General features: G+C 39.1%; 2 protein-coding genes across 2 annotated transcripts in view; both read right to left on the bottom strand.

Annotated features, from left to right (window-relative positions):
* The window catches only part of LOC138045311 (uncharacterized), a 4,668-nt gene extending 1,334 nt beyond the window's left edge, over nucleotides 1–3,334 (bottom strand). Inside the window, exon 1 of the mRNA XM_068891751.1 lies at nucleotides 1–3,334. This exon is cut by the window's left edge and continues 1,334 nt beyond it. Coding sequence (XP_068747852.1) covers nucleotides 1–1,175 — 1,175 coding nt within the window. The 5' untranslated portion in view covers nucleotides 1,176–3,334.
* A 5,139-nt stretch (nucleotides 3,335–8,473) lies between these two features.
* On the bottom strand, nucleotides 8,474–14,361 carry LOC138045315 (uncharacterized). The gene is made up of 3 exons (XM_068891760.1): nucleotides 13,567–14,361; nucleotides 11,047–11,156; nucleotides 8,474–9,238 (listed from the first exon to the last, which is right to left on the bottom strand). Exons 1-3 carry the CDS (start codon nucleotides 14,218–14,220, stop codon nucleotides 9,214–9,216), a joined length of 789 nt encoding a protein of 262 aa, XP_068747861.1. The 5' UTR covers nucleotides 14,221–14,361; the 3' UTR covers nucleotides 8,474–9,213.
* Nucleotides 14,362–17,766: the final 3,405 nt, after the last annotated feature.

Below are 17,766 nucleotides of genomic sequence, written 5' to 3'. Positions count from 1 at the left end.
CCGTGAAAGAATTCTAGAGGAGAGAGAACATCAACTGTTTCGTCTGAAATACCATTCTGTGCGAAAAATTCCTTGTATTGTGCAATTAATGGCAACGGAACAACAACAACCACTTTTTGCTGGGTGGCTTTAGCACATTTTAAAGCTTTGAACTGAAGCAAGATTGTTTTACCACTGCCAGAGGAGCCATTGAAGAACATGTGGGAGTCACCGTTCCATATACGCAGTTGGTCAGGATTTAGGAACAAAAATTGCTTGGCTAAGATTTCTTGCTCCCAGTTTTCAGCTGGTCTCGATACTTCCTGGAATCTGTCGCCAGGGTCTGTCATTCCCTTTTTGTAGCTCTTTTGAAGAAAGTTCTGGGTAGCAATCTTTTTGTAAACACTTGCAAGCACCACCGAACTGACTTCAGACTTCTGGCAAACGCACATACTAATTAGGTGCTGTAGTTTTTGTTGTTGTTCGGGCTCGAATTCCTTTTCAATAAACATTGATTTCCACCAACTGTTGAAATGATTATCAGAGCGAACATGAATCTCTCGTAGACCGATAAAATCCGAATTTCCGTGACACTGATCGGCAACATTCGGCATGGCGATGACTTTGTAAACAGGGATGCTTATTTCCGTTCTGTGATCAGCTTGTAAAAGAGCATGGATAATTTCTTCGCCCTTTTGAAGCTGTTTCCTTGCTTGGCCTTGAAGGCTCTTACTGAACTTATCTTTGGATTTGACTTCCATAAGAATGACACCAAGTTTACGGTGAATGATCACAAAGTCGATTTCTCCGTTGAAATTTCTACTCAAAACTGGATGATCTGCCGGCAACTTCTGCTGGAGTACATTTTTGGAAAACTCTGATAGTTTTAGCTGCGTGAGAACAAACATAGGCTGTTTCGTGTTTTGCCCTAGCTTCTCCAGCAGGTGAAATATTTTGAGTTCCGCATTATCGCCACGAATAGCGTCTTCCTCCACTGTAGTGAGTGCCTTTGCTCCAGAAGCTTGACCTGTAGGAGCGACGTATCCAAATGGAAACACAGGAGGGCACATAACCGTTTCATGATGAGTTGAATTTACACACTCTGGGTAAATTCTTTTGAAATGATCCTCACAAGCTTCGACTAGATCAGTGAAGTATTGGCCTGCTGCTCCCTTTGCTAGAACATGTGATTCCATCGAAAAAATCGTCAGTGAACCGTCATTAAGTCGTGATTTTCTTCTAGGCTAAAGTCGTTGATTTACCAGTCAGTTGCAATGAAATTCGGCACAGAGTGGAATTTGAACTTTTGTTGAAAAACAGGAAACTGGTTATGCAATGCGACGGTAATTTCCCAACCTATCAAGGACAATGGCTTGTTTCGCTTTCAATACGCCTAATTGTAAGGAACCCTGCGGCGCTATTTTTAAGCAACTCGTTGAAAAACAAATGATGATTTTCGGTTGAAAGTAGCGGCAACTAATAATGACAACTTCTAAAAAATACCACTGAGTGATGAAATGTACAGACTATAAAACCAGATGACTAATGTCTCATGCTTGCTAGAGAAATAGACGAATATGATGAAATAGTGAAGTGAAGCGAAGTGAAACTTAAATTGTTTATTGAACGGGTTAATCAATTCAGCTCTGAGGCTGGTCTCCATAGGGTCCCTGTAGCTGAAAGTGTTACAGATCAAAGCCTAAAATATATAATATTGTAATATATCGTGTCGTTTCGTATTTAAAAGGATGATACCCCTATCTAAATCCAAGTAAATTTATTTATAAACGACTTTACAAAACAAAAACTGAGCACGTGAGCACGTGATACGAGCTTATGTAATACCGTCACAAATATAATTTAAGAACTACATTTAAAAGCTATGAAACAGTTTACATACAAGGAGCCAAAATGATAAAAATTGCAATAACATAAATCAGTTATTAAAAAAGAAATTTCTTCCTCGGTCCGCGGCAAAATATCTGTACGTTTTCACTCTAAACAATGTTTAACGGGAACCCGGGCATTAAAAATCTTTGTACCACTGAAAAGGAAGGTCCGTTTCCCATAATTTAATTTAACCTTTGGCATGAATAGTCTAATACTGTTTCTTGTAGCGTAGTTATGAATATTCGAAAATCTTGCAAAATATGAAATAATGGAAGATATTTTGTATTAACTCATTAATAATGCAATAGACAGGGAATTTCCCTTCAGTTCGTGCAACCAATCGAGGAAGAGAATGTTTTGCAGCTGCGAGTTATTGTGAGGTTTCATCACCCAAAATGTCACATGGCACGCTCCATCAGGTGTAGAAACGTGCACTAAAAGTATATCAGTCGATTTCACGTGATTACACAATGGCCGAATGGCATGATCTGTGAAAGAACGTAACTTATAAATTTTATGACAGTCTTACTATCCAGCCAAATTCTTTCATTTCATATAAGCGAAAACTGATCAGGACCACGTTGTCATTCCTTTTGTTGACTGCCAACTGCTCATTACTGGGTTGCCTATGGGCAAACCCAGTCGAGGTCTGCGTTTAGTTTGTTTGTTTTCTTTTTTTTCTTTTTTTTTTCTTTTTTTTTTTTTTTTTTTTTTTTTTCCGTGTCGGTAAAAGTCTTGCCGGTCACTCCCCTGGTAAGTGGTGTCTTTGTGTATAGAGCCTTCTGCGCGTGTTTTCTTAGGATCGAGAGGGTGGTGGAACTGCGTAGATTTCTCTGGTGGACACAGTAGAATCATTAACTTAGCCTGCAATGGCGTCGAAAGTCATGCAACGCCAATCCTTAAACAAAATATACCCTTATGGAGCTCAATAATGGAAAGTCAGTTGGATAAACTAGGCATGAATCTCAAAAGCGACGAGTACTGGACTTCGACAACAATCTATCGCCCGTCGAGACGAAATCAAAGTGAGCAGTATTTACCTGAAGTACATGGTAATTTGACACAATTGAGTTTCTTGTCTTCACGCACGCAATCAAATAGGAAGAGGTTTTCGCCTCTAAGAGCAAATATGTTGTTTGTTTCAATAAAATTTTCGCTGGAAAAGGATTCTGTGGTATTTTCTGCCTTTGTGAATTATAATATCATGTTGTGTATTGAATTTTCGAGCTTAAGGTTCAAATGTGATATGGGAGAAGTTTTTTAGTATTGCTCTGTAAGCAGGAAGGGTTCACAGGCCTGTCGGAAGCGTGCTTGAGTTACAACAAAATGAGGCCCAAAATCAGTGAAAACTTGTGACGCAGATGAATAATAAAGTAGCTGCTATTTCCAAAATGATGGAATTACCTGGTGATAAATAACGTCGTACGCGTCTTGGAGAGTAAATTTTGACTTTGCATAAACAAGAGTTGGGCGATTGTGATCTTTGTTTTGACTTCGCTCATTTCATTGTCAAACTTTATAACACTTGACAGAAAAAGAAACTTACAAAAACCCGGTATCTTGCCATCATTTGACACAGATGCTTCACTGTTTGGCGAGTAAACATGCCGCGGTAACTTAATCACGGCGCCCGCTGAATTCCGGCCATGTCACTTTCGATTTTGCAATTTACTTGAACGTAGCAAAAATCTCCCAAAATGTTTGTCGCTGATCGTAACTTTTTATTTTCACGTGACGTCATCACCTTCCAAAATCTAAAACTAAAGATCCACCAAAGTTTTTATTCTCATCAGGCATAAGAGGCGGCATATCTATATCTGTTGACAATTTCACAGCTCAATAGCGTGCTTCGTTTGGAAACCAGAGCATTTTGAATTTCCGGATTATTTAGGTGCGTGACACAAAGCTACGATCAAGTTTGTTGAAAAATATACACTTATCTCATGATTTTGAGCCCTTTTAGAAGTTAGAGCATTAGGAAAAGTGCTTATGTAAATGCTTGTTTTTTCAGTAGTGATAATCAGTCGCCTAGATAGCCAAAGTCAGTTCCAGATGTTTACACTATTTTTCGGCCTGCGAAACATTTCGACGAATATCTGAAGTTTGGGGAAACGCAGAGGCCTAAAACTTGGACAAGTGTCTTATTTCTTTATCTTCTATAAGATAACAATTTCTTAGCGTTTTGCACTGGATAGTTTTTGATTTATTTTTTTTATTGCGTGACAGTGAAAACGATCTTTATTCAAGGTTCAAAATTAATGTTGTTTTCATGTCGTAAATATTTTATTCTCGATCGACCGTCCGGGAAACTTCCTTCTGCTCTTTCTGAAAACTGTGTATCAATATTTATTTGCTTTTTCATCAATATTTGTTTTGCATAAAGCACGCTAACAGAATCTGTACCTTGCTGAGTTCGCATTTGTTAGCGTTAATAGTATTTTCGGTCAGATGTTTCTGTTTTTTATGAGGGGCTTATTGTTTTGGTCTCCCATCCCAACACTAACCCCGCGAAACAGGGCTTGACTTCAGTGAAGTTTAGTATTACAAAGTTTTCGGATGCTCATAGGGCACACTTGTGGTGAAAAGAAGTTGTGAGGGAACTTGAAAATTATCAACATGTCAGCCCAGAAGCCAATGTTTCTCGCTTCTCTTTTATTTGTTATTCTTCAGAGACTGGAATGCTGTATTTCAATACCACACAATTCAGTGCCTTCTGATTTTCTGTAGCACGTACCACAGGCAAGCCAGTGTATGCTTCACAGAAGCATCTAGTTATTAATGTATCTAAAGTGAAATGTCATTGATAGCACACCTTAGCGACCGCGCAAAAAGCAAATTCATCGCTAAAGATCAGCCTTGAAAGATATAAGCATTTTTTTAATCAGGAATCATCCATTTCCAAGACATCGATGTAACAGTGGTTTTAATCCCGCGGTTTTTTAAAAGTGGTATCAGGAAAAACCAAATCCAAAGGACAAATTGTAATCTCGTGGAGAAAGTATATATACAGTAAATGAAATGGTGACAATGGAACCCACTGGAAACTCGGAAAAAGTCTGAGCTCCAGATGGCATTTGAACCCACGACCCTCCGTGATCTAGTCGGATGCTCTAACCACGGAGCTACCGGAGACTCTGTGGTGAGCAAGGTCGAAATTTGGGTCTTTGACTCGAGCTGCATCACGCAGCTACAGAGTCAAATAACGGCAGCATAGCTCATAACTGCATCACACAGTCACATTAAAGCCCCATCTGGGGCTCCACCTGACAAAGGTAAAGACATGAAGAAGTTCCTTAGCTCTTCCCCTGCAACATGTAGTTGTGATATTTCTCCGGGTCAGCAAGGTCCTATATACTCTTCAACTCAACTGAATGGGACCCACTGCAAGGAAGGATTACGTTTTTGCAAACGTTGGCCGTGTAGCTCACTTGTGTGAGCCCATTTTCATTAGTACGGGTAACCCTCTGCTAATTCCGAAAGTACCAAGGGTACTTTACGGTACTTGATGTGAGCGACTTTAAGAACGGTTTCATTCAGCGCACACGCCTAAGGTTTGAAGATCGAAATTGTTCAAACCTATCATCGCGCGTGCTCCGAACCAAGATGTGAACACACTAAGCTTTCAACGTAAATTAAGCTAAGGTAACCATATTTGTACTGGATGGCACATTCACAATAAAACAGATTCGAGTGTGCTACCGGACAGTGTTTCATGTTGTGTATATATAACATTCAAATCTGAAGATGAGAAAGATCCTAATAACTATAGACCTATATCTTTATTGTCAAACTTTAACAGAATATGCGAAAGACTTATGTACTATACTAGAATGATGAAAAACATTGAAAAGCACAAGTACGGCTTTCGTAAAGGACACTCTACTCAACAAGCTTTTTTAGACATGATTGTTGCAATCCAGGCAAATATGAATCAAGGTCTATACTCATGTGGTGTGCTCATTGGCCTTAAAAAACCTTTTGACACTGTTGATCATAACATTCTTCCAGATGAACTCAACTGCTATGGTTTTCCTCATATTTAAATAATCATAGCCAAACTACTCAAATTGCTGATCACATATCAAATAAAGCCACAATTAGTTTTGGAGTCTCTCAAGGCTCTGTTTTTGGTCCCCTTCTCTTTTTGTTCTATGTTAATGATATCCACCAGTGCCCTAAACTTAAATTTTATCTTTTTGCTGAGAAAAACCTGAAAGTTCTCGAAACAACAGGGCCGTAGCATTCCGGGAAAAGCTGATGGCGCACAAAGCTTTTAAGCAGCTTTTGAAAATTTGGGGGTTTTGGGTTCAGAGGACGCAGTATAATTATTTCCATGGATTCCTTATTGGAACTACAATATCCGTCGTCTTCCCAATAAAAGTCTAAAAATTATCGACTGTCTTGCTCATCGGAAGCACAACAGTTGTACAGAGTCAATTCATTACTACTTCTAACACTGCCTCGGCAAACCAATGGATATTGAAACTGATTACAAAACAAATAAGGGCTGTGTCTAAATCTTTACCATGGTAAATTTGTAGTCGCTATACCAGGAACCCATTACTTGCACTAGACTGTCTGGATTGCAATAGAGGCATGCGTAGACTTAATCGGCAAAACACAGCATCCATACCTTCACTGTAGTGAGGCCACGAGTAAAGGCCCGTTTAATTTAAACGGTTTCAACATTTGACCAACATTGGTTCAACAAAAGTTGAACGGATGTTGGGCAAATGTTGGACGCAAAAACAAAGTTGTGCGGAGAACCAATACTTTCGCGAAATTGATTGCGAGGAACTAAGAACTAGAAACCAGACTATCTCGACCAAACAAACTACGCCATATTGACTTTTGCTGCCTGATGTGCGCATGCGTGTGTTCTACAATCGTTGAACAGTGTTCAAAGGGCTTCAACACCATTCAACATTTTCGAGAACAAAAGAAAAGTTGAATCGATGTTGAATGAAAGTTTAAACCGATTTAAACTTGATTCAACATGCTTTCAACATTTTTTACGCTTTCAACAATATTAGTCGACCTCTTCAAACGCACCAAACATTTGGTTCAACGAAGTGTTGAATGCATGTTGAAGCAAATATTGAAACTGTGTAAACGGGCCTTAACCCCCATTTGAAGGACCTATTATTCCTGTTGCTGTAGGACTTAGAAGGAAATGGTTTCTTGGCTGATTTTCTCTATCGCCAAGTAGATGTAACTGAGAACCAACTGCATGCTTCAATAGCCTCCACAGCAGAATAATCCTGGCCGCCCTCAGAACTCCTCTCTAGCATTTCTGCAGCGAAAGACTTTTCTACTTACTCATCCTCGATGTTCGCCTTATTATCCTGGGGCCCAAGGCCCAAGATAAGAGCGACATCTGCTTTTATTTGGGGGGGGTTTTGAGAGGACATTGCTGAGTTTAGATCATGTTGCAAAGACGAATCCAGTAATGAAGAGAGTGAGTCGCCCGGATGTCAAGACGATTTTACACATTCATATTTTGTCTCACTTCTCGTTTGCTGTAATGTTTTAGCTGGTTTTTCCTGTTTTGTATGCTTTCTCTTATAGGTCTTTTTTCAAGCGGTTTTTTGCATAGCACAATCTGAAATGGTTAAGATTTCGATCCATACTAATTTGGCTATTATACGACTTGTATTTCCTGTTTTTTTAGCCTTCCGAGGTTTGCGAAAAAAATCAGGACTCGAGCCAGGACTCGAGATCAAGAAGTCGCTCTCTAAAAAAAGATCTTTTCAAGTCTCCCACAGAATATCGCTGCTGAAGAGTAATTAGGCCTAAGCTAGATTAATTGGGCCTAGCCTTTGATTTTAAAATGTTTAGTTTTGTCGTGAAGTTTGGTATTAAACTGACCTTTTGAAGTGTTTAATATTGTTTGTTGCCGTTTGATAATACAGCATTATCAAATAGTGTTTAAATTATTGCTTCTAAGCAGCTAGCGGTGTGGTGGTCGAGTGGTTAGGTGACGGTTTCAGTAATCAATATTCCCAGGTTCGGGTCCCGTGTCCATGGGCTGAATAAAAGGGTAGTTTCTAAAGAAACTGTGGTGCTGCGTCGGTGGGGAAGTAGTATACAAAAATTTGGTTTTATCAACGGAGTTGATGATGTAAATTGGCCACCGTACAGAGATTCTTTTAGAATCTCTGTACGGTGGCCAATTTACATTATCAACTCCGTTAATAAAAACAAATTTTCATGGGCTGAATAGTCCCCTTCCGTTTTCAGTCCAAAACAAAAGGCATCATATCGAGGCTCTGTGTAATAAACTAACGCAAATCCTTCTTTTTATTCCCCAGAGGCTCGAGATGATACCTTTTGTTCAGGGTTACGGATCTATATGTCAAATCCATGCGATTTATGTTGGCGAGTTCCACTGGCCAACAAACTTCTGAAACCATATCAAGTTACCCATTGGCCCAAGTCTGCGAAACCGTCACATCTCACTGCTCGCCTCGACTAGCTATTGCTACCTGCGAGCAGTGCAGATTGAAAAATGTATTATATAATGAAATTCTACAATAAACTAATCTTAAAACATGGTTAGCCAAAGTGAAACATTAGTGCTCTAAATTTGCAAGACGGCAACGGATACTAACACAAAGACTTTAATTGTTACATTTTTTAGCATGATTAAATCATGCATCATAGTACACTTCTCATTCTAGAAAAATAAATGCTCAGGTTGAAAGTACCTAACACCTCAGCACAGTTTTTCGCTTTATATATTTTCTGAAATCATCCCAAAAACATTTCTCGAGTGTTATTTTGAGAACATTTTGAATGAGTTTTCACTTTTTTATTGGCTTGGAAAGACGGGAAAAGTGGTCCTACTTTGATCAATAACAGAGTAATGAAGGGGAAATTGGGTTCCCTACCGGGTTGATGTCACAATCTGCTTTGCATTGAGAAAGTTCTTATTGTATATTAATTTGTGACGTCAACCCGGTATCGAACCCATTCCCCTGCATTGCTCGGTTATGGATCAAAGTATGACCACTTTTCCCGCCTTTCAAAGCCAATAAAAAAGTGAAAACTCGTTCAAAAGGTTCTCAAAATAACAAAACGTATTTGGGGTGATTTTAGAGAATAAATTAAGTGGAAAGCTGTGTTGAGGTGATAGACACTTTAGCGAAATGATTATATCATAATGAACATGATAATGGCTCTGGAAGTTTTACTGCCTCCATGCCAAAGGAATGTAAAAAACATAACTTAAATATTTTTACACATAACATCAGTTGTACTTGTTTTGCAAGTAACAGTACTTGAATCTACTTTTTTGCAAAGTCCTTTCAAGTAAAATGATCAGATATTCTTCTACAGGCACTTTTAGACTCCTTCAGCCAGAACAATCCTGAAAGTATGGGGTAAAACTGGGTTACATCATGGTTACATATATTTTCACAAACGTTTCAAAGCAAATGTCACTTCCAAGATGTGACAATGTTTCCACTCATATTTTCATCCCTTTAAACAATTTTTATATGCAAAAATGGGGAGTGGAACAGAATTACTTGAAAATGAATATAGGTAAGATCAAGGCTGTCCGTTTGTTGAAACACTGAAATCCAGAATTGAAATGCAAAAAGGAAATCTAATTCTATTTTTGGCGCATTGTTTTGTATCCCAGCCTGTGAAGCTTTCTTGATGTTTTTAAACAACTGGACTTTAAATGCCCAGTCCACATCACATGCCATTTTTGAACGAACGTTGAACAAGATAGTGCTTGAGAGCAAAATTCTTTTAAGATCAATAAGATTTTGTTTTCATTGGTTTCCAGGTTTTGCAGTTTTACTTGGGATTGCTAATGGTGACAGTATGCCAATGCCTTAAAATGCTACAGGAACTATGACCAAAAATCAATTCTACTTTTTTCTTTGTATTTCAAGACTATGTTAACTGAACACTAAGTGACCGAAGTTTTCAGCCTTCATTTAAAAAAGTCACCTGTTTATTGTGACTGGAGTTTTCTTATTTAACGGTCCGCCATTACTAACTTTAAAATCTCTAGAGAGCTGGATCAAGGACCAGACAACGTCAAAGACTCACTAGTTTAAAAATGCAATGTGTGCGCACCTGCCAAAATTAATATGGAGCACAGGAGTTTCGAGCTTTCAGACTTTTAAACTTGTGTTTTTATGTATAATAAGCTGCATTTACACGTTGCAATTTTAAGCTAGTGAGTCTTTGACGTCATCTCATCCTTGATCCAACCCTCTGAGGTCCAATTGGTCAGTCTTGAACGTGAGTAATGGCAGACTGTGAAATCCAAAACTTGCACTCAAAGCAAACAGCCTTTGGATGTAATTCTAAGCTCAAAATTTTGCCAGTCAGGTGTCAAGCAAACACGCTTTCAAAATCTGAAGAAAAAAGGGAACTGAATTTTTTTTATCATTGTAGCATTTTAAGACATAACACCAGAACAACTGCAGTGGAAACCAGCTAGGTGCTTTCAAACATGTAACCACCACTAAGATAGCTCCTCAAAGCACAAGGAACAAACACTGTAAATTAATAATAATTCTTCCTGAGTTTTAGAGTCATACTGTTAAGTTGCCTGAAACAACAAAGCCCTGCTGCAAATATGATGGCCACTAACTTAATGAGAAAAATCCAGTGGGAGAATTTCAAAAAATTCCTCAGTCATACATGTAGATGCCTAATGAACACCCTGAACCACACCCCAAAATATCCAAGATATAACCTACTGTGCATTCATGAAGCATTGGGAGTTTAAGAAACCAAGACGGCTATGGTGACGAAAACCTCACTTCAAAATATAAGTTTGAGCCATTCTAAGTATTTCATGATTATTCCATCTTGTTTATATTATTCAATATGGGCGAAGTGTCCTGTGACTGGATTGATATGGAATGGATGGATTTGAAGTAAAGAGTGAGACCAAAAGATACACTGTAGTTTGTCCACGTTGTTGTCAAAAACTTAAATGTGGTCATTTCATGTAGTAGTTTTGACGAGTACAGGACAGAATTGTTCAAAAATGTGCAGCACAATCATTTTGGTTCTTTCAACCAATAATAATTATGACTTCTTTTTGGCATTGTCATTGCTGTAGCCGCTGTCGTTTCTTAAACTCCCTTATGAACAAGTCTGAATGCACTGTATGTCCAAGCAGCAGAGGAAGCTGTATGCATTACTTACCCATCTTTTTCAGCAAGTTCCCCGTACAGCATGGTGGTTGGTTCAAGAAGCTCTTTCTGCATTTCTTCTTTACTTAGCTCTATCTTCCCTTGCACAATTTTCTCATTCTCCTTTAAAAACAAACGTGATTCTTGAAAGGTTGTTGGCAGCTAAAGAAATTTACTACTGCAGCACTAAATCTGACCAAAAACCCTTGCTTTTATTTGTGAGGGCCACAACGTTATCAGTGTATTCAGCTTCTGTAGAGTGTTACCCTCTTAAAATAACAGCCATTATTATCATTATTATTATCATTATTTGTTTGCATGTAACCAAGTCTTATTCACATTGTACTAGTCCGTGTAACACTAATTCCCTGTTATTGTCTCTCCTCCCATTATTATTATTATTATTATTATTATTATTATTATTATTATTATTATGATGTTGTTGTTGTTGTAATGCTGTCACTCGACCGTTACCGTATATAACTCCTGGTTGTTAAATTAGGTAAAGGAATTCTTGCTCTAACAAGATAGTCTTTCAGAGACTTGTCCTTTCGATAAGCAACCATTGGGGGATTTGAAAATATTCTCAAGCATGGCAATGATCTCGTTATCGTCAAAGTTGGCCATTGAGATCTGATAAGAACTGTTTCATTTAAGCAAGACCAGTTTTGAAAACTTAAGTGGATTCCTTCGTCAGTCCCTCAAGAAATTTTGCAAATCTACTTTTTCTCAAGTGACATTTCCTGCATTTTGCCATCATTTCTGTGGTATCCTAAAAGGCCTTTATTCTCACCACTGGAGTTTTGGTCATGCTTGTCCGCCAAAATGGAATAATACTGCTGGCCTTACGAGTCTGCACAACATGAGGTGTTCGACATTATAGCATAGGAAAGTATAGTACATAATGTTTACACTCAGATCGTAAAAAAATACTTTAAAAAATATAAGCAATTTTTTCCTTATTTTCAGAATTTCACAATAAACCGAGAGAAGCTGTGAAAAATCGGAAGAGTGGGAGGCAACATATCAAATCGGAAGACTCCCAATCAAATCGGGAGGGTTGAAATGTCTGGATAGGGTTAAATAAATGCGAACTGGTCAGCAACTTAGAACAATATGATTACTTATTAACAAAAACTATGTCTTTGATGAAACAAGGTCTACACCAGGCCTTGGTTGTTCAAAAGGTGGATAACGCTATCCACCAGATAAATCACTATCCAGTGGATAAACACTAGCAAAACCAATTGAGTTCTACAGTGGGTAGTGATTTATCCAGTGGATAGCGCTATCCACCCTTAAAACAACTGGGGCCAGCTGACTATGATACACATTTATCAATGTACACACTTCACACGTGACTAAAAAATGGCCCTTTCTAACAAATTCCACAATTTAGACACAGATCACGTTAATGGTTGATGGGCTAACGACCACAAGATTAACACTTTAACACCCAAACCGGCCTAAATCGGTCAGACTTAGTATTTTACTTTGTCTAACACCAGACGATGTTACTCGTCAATGGGGAACCCCTGGGAGTCAATGGGTTAAGAGGTAATGAAAGGAGCAGGAGTTTATAAGATTGAACTCAGTCCCCAGATAAGATCCTTCAGGGGCACCCAACGTCAATTTTCGGAAAATATCTGCTCTAGAATTTTCAGAACATTTGTTGTAAAATTTCTTCCTTGCGTGCCTGTCCTTGGATTTTCGAACATCCAAAAAATGGTATAATTGCCCATTTTTAACGGATTTTTACCCTAAATAGGTCACCTAGAATTTTTGGCTGAAATTTTCGAAAAGGTAAGTTTTGATCCCTATAAATTTCTGATCACTAGACTTTCAGCTCGGAAATCCGAACAGTTGAAAAATTATTAGGGGATAAAAATATGCCAGCACCTTTTACCTACCATTTAAATACTAATTACGTTTAACAATGCTATGTTGAAGTGGTTTTGAACTATATTCTTGTTGGGTGCTCCTGATCTTTAATTACAGTTTCCATAATCTCTGTTTTTCGACACTGCATTCAAATGTCAGACATGAGTCAACAGTTTCTATTTTTTTTCTCTCTCTGCTGCCATTTTAACATGTTGGACACTGACCTCCTTTAGATTTCTGTCTATTTTTTGGATATCGCAAATGTAAATGACAGCATTAGAAAATAGCTTCTTTAGTTCAAATTTAAGCTTAACGTAAGACTCTGAGTATGCTTTTGATGCGCGCAATAATTAAGTGAGCAAAAAACAATTACTGAAAATTCAAAACATTGTGCAAACATCAAATGTGGATAATATTTGAATTAATTAAAATCGCGGTTTCCAGATCTGTTACTATAAACGAATAACTTACCCAGAATGATATTTCGATGAAAAATTGTTCCGTGTGGGCACTTGGAGATGGCATTTTGACAAAAAAAACTCATTACAAGCTTAATTCTCTCTAATGCGGAAACGCTTATAAATTTTATTGTAAACAAACTCATGCACAACAAAATATTACGCAAAACTTCTGGAATGATAAAAAAACACACCTCGCTTTCTTTGTCGTCTCGCCATCGGTAAATCCGGCTCATAGTTATAGAGAGTAGATTTGCAATATTTTGCTGGTTTTGTATCCAGAATATATTTTCTGTTTTCACGTCTAAAACATCAGCTAATCTTTTCTTGAAGTTGTAAACTTCAGCGGAGCGAATCGGACTTAGCCACAACGGCTCCTTTTGCTGAAAAATAACACCATATAATTTACTCCTTGAAATGTTTTTGTGCTCCAAAAAATCTTCCACTGCAATATCCTTTTGTTTCCTAAGTCCATCCAGCCGCATTGAGTCGTAATTCGTAACGTAAAACACTCCTTCCAGTTCGTCTACCTTCCAGTTGTATTTTTTGCCAAAGGCGACAAGTTGTAGCTCTTTCATGGCGGCTGGTAGCTCCTCCATAATCTCTGGAATCATACTCAACAAGCTAATGGACGGTCTAACAGTCACAAAATGTGGAGAATTTACTACTGCATCCATTAATCTTTGGCATAATTCCAATGGAGAGTCTCCGGCGCCAAAAAATAACAGATTGGGATCGAAATATTTGGGAATTGTAACGTATCTTCGAGTCATTAGTCCATTTACACCGTTCCATTCTCCATCATCCATAAAATTAGCCACTGCGAATGGTGGGTATGGTACAGCCATTGTATCTTAGGTTGTAACAAGGCAACCGAGATTTTTTCGCCTGAGGATACTATGAAGAAGAACACACCATTCTTTTAAAATGTCAATACAATCACCCTGACGCCATGTCAACCTCTTCTGAACTGACAAATTTTGAATATCATCTGGGATTTGTGACCGTGGCAAACTGGGTTCCAACTCGAGAAACTTCGGTGTTTCGAGAACCTTTCAGCTTGTTTTGGAGAACTGGGGCCTGTTTCTCGAAAGTCCCGAAACTTCGGGTGTCACAATTCCCTTTGTAACTCAAGAACGGAGAGCGTTTAATTCGTCAAACTTCACAGTTATGTTTCTTTTTGTTACCTTGAAAACATGTTAAAAGATCGGCTTTCCAAAACAAGCGGTTGGCAATTTCACAGATGGCTTTTCGGGCCCGAAAAGTGTTCGGGACTTTCCAGAAACGGGCCCCTCAAAAGCCAGTCGTCAAACTGCAATCTGCTTACTTTGAAAAGCTGATCCTTTAACATGTTTTTGATGTGAGAAAAACAAAGAGGATTGCGAAGTTTGATGGCTAAGAACCTCGGCGTTGCGAAGATATAAACCCGAAATAGGCCCGAAAAGTTGCGGGAATTTTGAGAAACAGGCCAATGGTCTCTTAACATGATTTCAAGATAACGAGAACTAAAACAATTTTGAATTTGGTGACCTAAAATCTTACCGTTTTTAAGATATAGGGAGAATTGTGCAACCGAAAAAAGGCTGAAATAGGTTCGGAACCCTCGAGTCTCGAAGGTCCCCTGGTCAAGAGGTAATAACAATGATCCAGAGTTCTCTCGACTAATAGTTCCGCTTTTTCTTCAGCTTTGCAACTACCAAAGTCGCTCTCGGTGATTCCTCAGAAAAAAAAGTTGTCCAACGATTTTCTTCAAATTTGGCCTTAATGTTTCCTACTAATCCTTGTTTTGAAAACTACAATAAAAAGATGTCACCGTGCTTGAGATATAATGTGCCAATCTTACCCCATTGATGCCTGTACTGATTCTAATCACGCGCGTTATTTCATCGGCTCAGGGTACATTTTGCGGTAGCTAAACGAGAGGGTTTTTAAAGTACTGTTTGAAAAAACACCTGATAGGTAGAAAGTCTGGAGCATATGGAACACTGTCTTATATAGTTTATGGAAAAATCACTCAACTTAGAACGACATCGACTCAAACCGTTTCCCGAGTCGTTGTTTTCAAGATCATAATTTACATCCCCGGGTAAGGGGCTTTGTGTACGTTTTAGCTATATGTTTTTTTCCTTCCTATTAAAGGGGATATTTTGTACACCAAATTGCGAAATAAAAAATTTAGGTCACGGTCTCGTTTAGAGTAAACCACCATCGTACCTGTCTGTCTCGATTATCGTAGATCGAAACAACAATATGCGCCATGTTCTTGGAATGCCCGAGCTTATTCGCAAAGAATTATGGTCATTTTGCGATATTCCGTAATTCCTTATTCGGAATGAGAAAAGAATGCACCCTTAGATTCTTGTAATTGGTCATCGTGCTCCTGCGGGAGTCTCGTTCACAGGAAACTCAATCTAAAAATAAATTAGTCTGTGAAAACGCCGTGACAGGAATATATGGCTGTGATGTGATTCCCTAGTTCTACACTTTAAGCCCGCCGCACGCAGTGAGAAAAGAGCCGAGCAAACTGCCTCGCGATGCGGTTTGCTCAGCCGTCTCCTCACGTGTGCGAGGAAATTGTGGTGAGAAATTCGCCTCGCGACTCGCGAGGCCTTGAGGATAAACTCAAACATGTTTGATATTTTTGGCCTCGTGAAACAAATTCCTCACTGTGTGCGGCCATCGTGAGAATCGAGCTGAGCTCGGTCAATCAATTATGCAGTAAAATACATGGCATTCTCAGGTGACTTTAGTCTGTTCAGGATGGCGTCGGAGGAAGAAACTTCGACGCCACTGATGCCTCGTGAAAATGCCATGTATTTTATTGGACGCTTGATTGACCGAGCTCAGCTCGATTCCCACGATGGCTGCACACAGTGAGGAATTGCCTCGCGAGGCACATGCTATACATTTTAGCTGTAAATGTAATGTCTCGAAGACATTAGCTCTTGTAGTTATTCTGAAATTCGAGATGAAATAAAGTTGATGTATGTTACCTTAAGCAGGGCGCGTGCGCACACTTTGAAATCTGCGACTCCAGTGCTTACCATATGACAGAGAAAATGACTTTTCCCTTGAATATATAAGGCATCTAATTCTTCCGCTATATTGACAAGGGCGGTTTGGAGCTGTGAGTTGGCGTGGGATTTGTCACATATGGTACAAGGGCCGACATATCTCTCCCTAATGCCGTACTGGGAGGCAAGGTCGGTAGCAGAAAGCAGCGAAGGGCCAACTGCGTCCAAAAGCGATCGCACGGGCCGAAATCCCGGGATGACTCGTTTGGTACGACGCTCCAGCGCCGGGTCTGGAGGTACTGTGTTTTTCTCCCTTGTTCAAACATTACGTCCGCGCATGCGTAAACGTTCTGGCTCTCCGATACGAAGCCTACCAAAAAAAAACTAGGATGCTGGTTCAGTTACAAGGAATTGACATTCCAGTTAAACAGATTCTACAGGCATAAACTGGCTTTTACTTCGTGTAGAAGACGCACAAGACGTAACAAAAGCTTTAGGGGTCTTTAGGGATTTAGAATTCGAATAAAGTATTGTTTCACGATTTTTGTTCTATTGTTTTACGTCATGTGTGTCTTCTACACGTAGTAAAAGCCCATAAACTCGTAAGGTAAGAAGCGCGCGTGTCTGGTCTTCTCGAGACAGAGGTGAGAGATGGTTTCATGCAGACTGGGACGCCTTAAATGCTCTGTTGTAAACATGGCGGTTCACCAGTGAAGTTGTCTCTCAGACTGGCCCTCATCACGGCAGGAGGAAAAAATGAGCGGAACATTTCTAGCCAGACCCTAAAATATCAAATATCAAACATGTTTGATTTTATCCTCACGGCCTTGCGAGGCGAATTTGTCAGCACAATTTCCCTGTACATGTGAGGAAACGGCTGAGCAAACCGCCTCGCGAGGCAGTTTGCTCAGCTCTTTCCTCACCGTGTGCGGCGGGGTTAAAGTTATTTCTGCTTTGAAACCTCAACTAGAGGGAGAGAGATTTAAAATATTTAGAGTCCTCAAACCCACACTACTATGGTGGAGTAAAGTATAGCTTGGCCGTTAAAGATTTGATAAATTGTCACGTGACCTTACCGTGTACTTCTATATAATGGCGTTTTGTACTTATTTCATAGGGACAAAAGGTGTTAATTTCATTATTAAATTCTCAACCTCGGATAATGCACTTCGCGTGCTCTGAGTGGTTCACTCAATTTCGGTTATCAGCTCATATACCTTAGTTTGACCTTATATGGTAAATGATTGCCTTAAGCGTTGCTAAACTAAATTAAAATCCACCTGAAATCGAAATTTCTCTTTGAATAAAGACAAAAAGAAAAAAGCTTTTTCTGTGGAATGTTTGGATCAATTCCGACGTTTAGTGCGCGAAAAGGCAAGA

The sequence above is a fragment of the Montipora capricornis genome, chromosome 4 (assembly GCF_036669925.1).
Source record: "Montipora capricornis isolate CH-2021 chromosome 4, ASM3666992v2, whole genome shotgun sequence".
Classification (NCBI taxonomy): domain Eukaryota; kingdom Metazoa; phylum Cnidaria; class Anthozoa; order Scleractinia; family Acroporidae; genus Montipora; species Montipora capricornis.
Note: the sequence above shows the minus strand (reverse complement) of the source record. Positions and strands in the feature narration are given on the sequence as shown.

Coding starts and splice junctions, on each gene's coding strand:
- LOC138045315 (XM_068891760.1), bottom strand. CDS start 14,220: ATGGCTGTACCATACCCACCATTCGCAGTGGCTAATTTTATGGATGAT. Junction 11,157..13,566: donor GAGACGACAAAGAAAGCGAG/GTGTGTTTTTTT, acceptor TTGTTTTTAAAG/GAGAATGAGAAAATTGTGCA. Junction 9,239..11,046: donor GAACTTGCTGAAAAAGATGG/GTAAGTAATGCA, acceptor CCATACTTTCAG/GATTGTTCTGGCTGAAGGAG.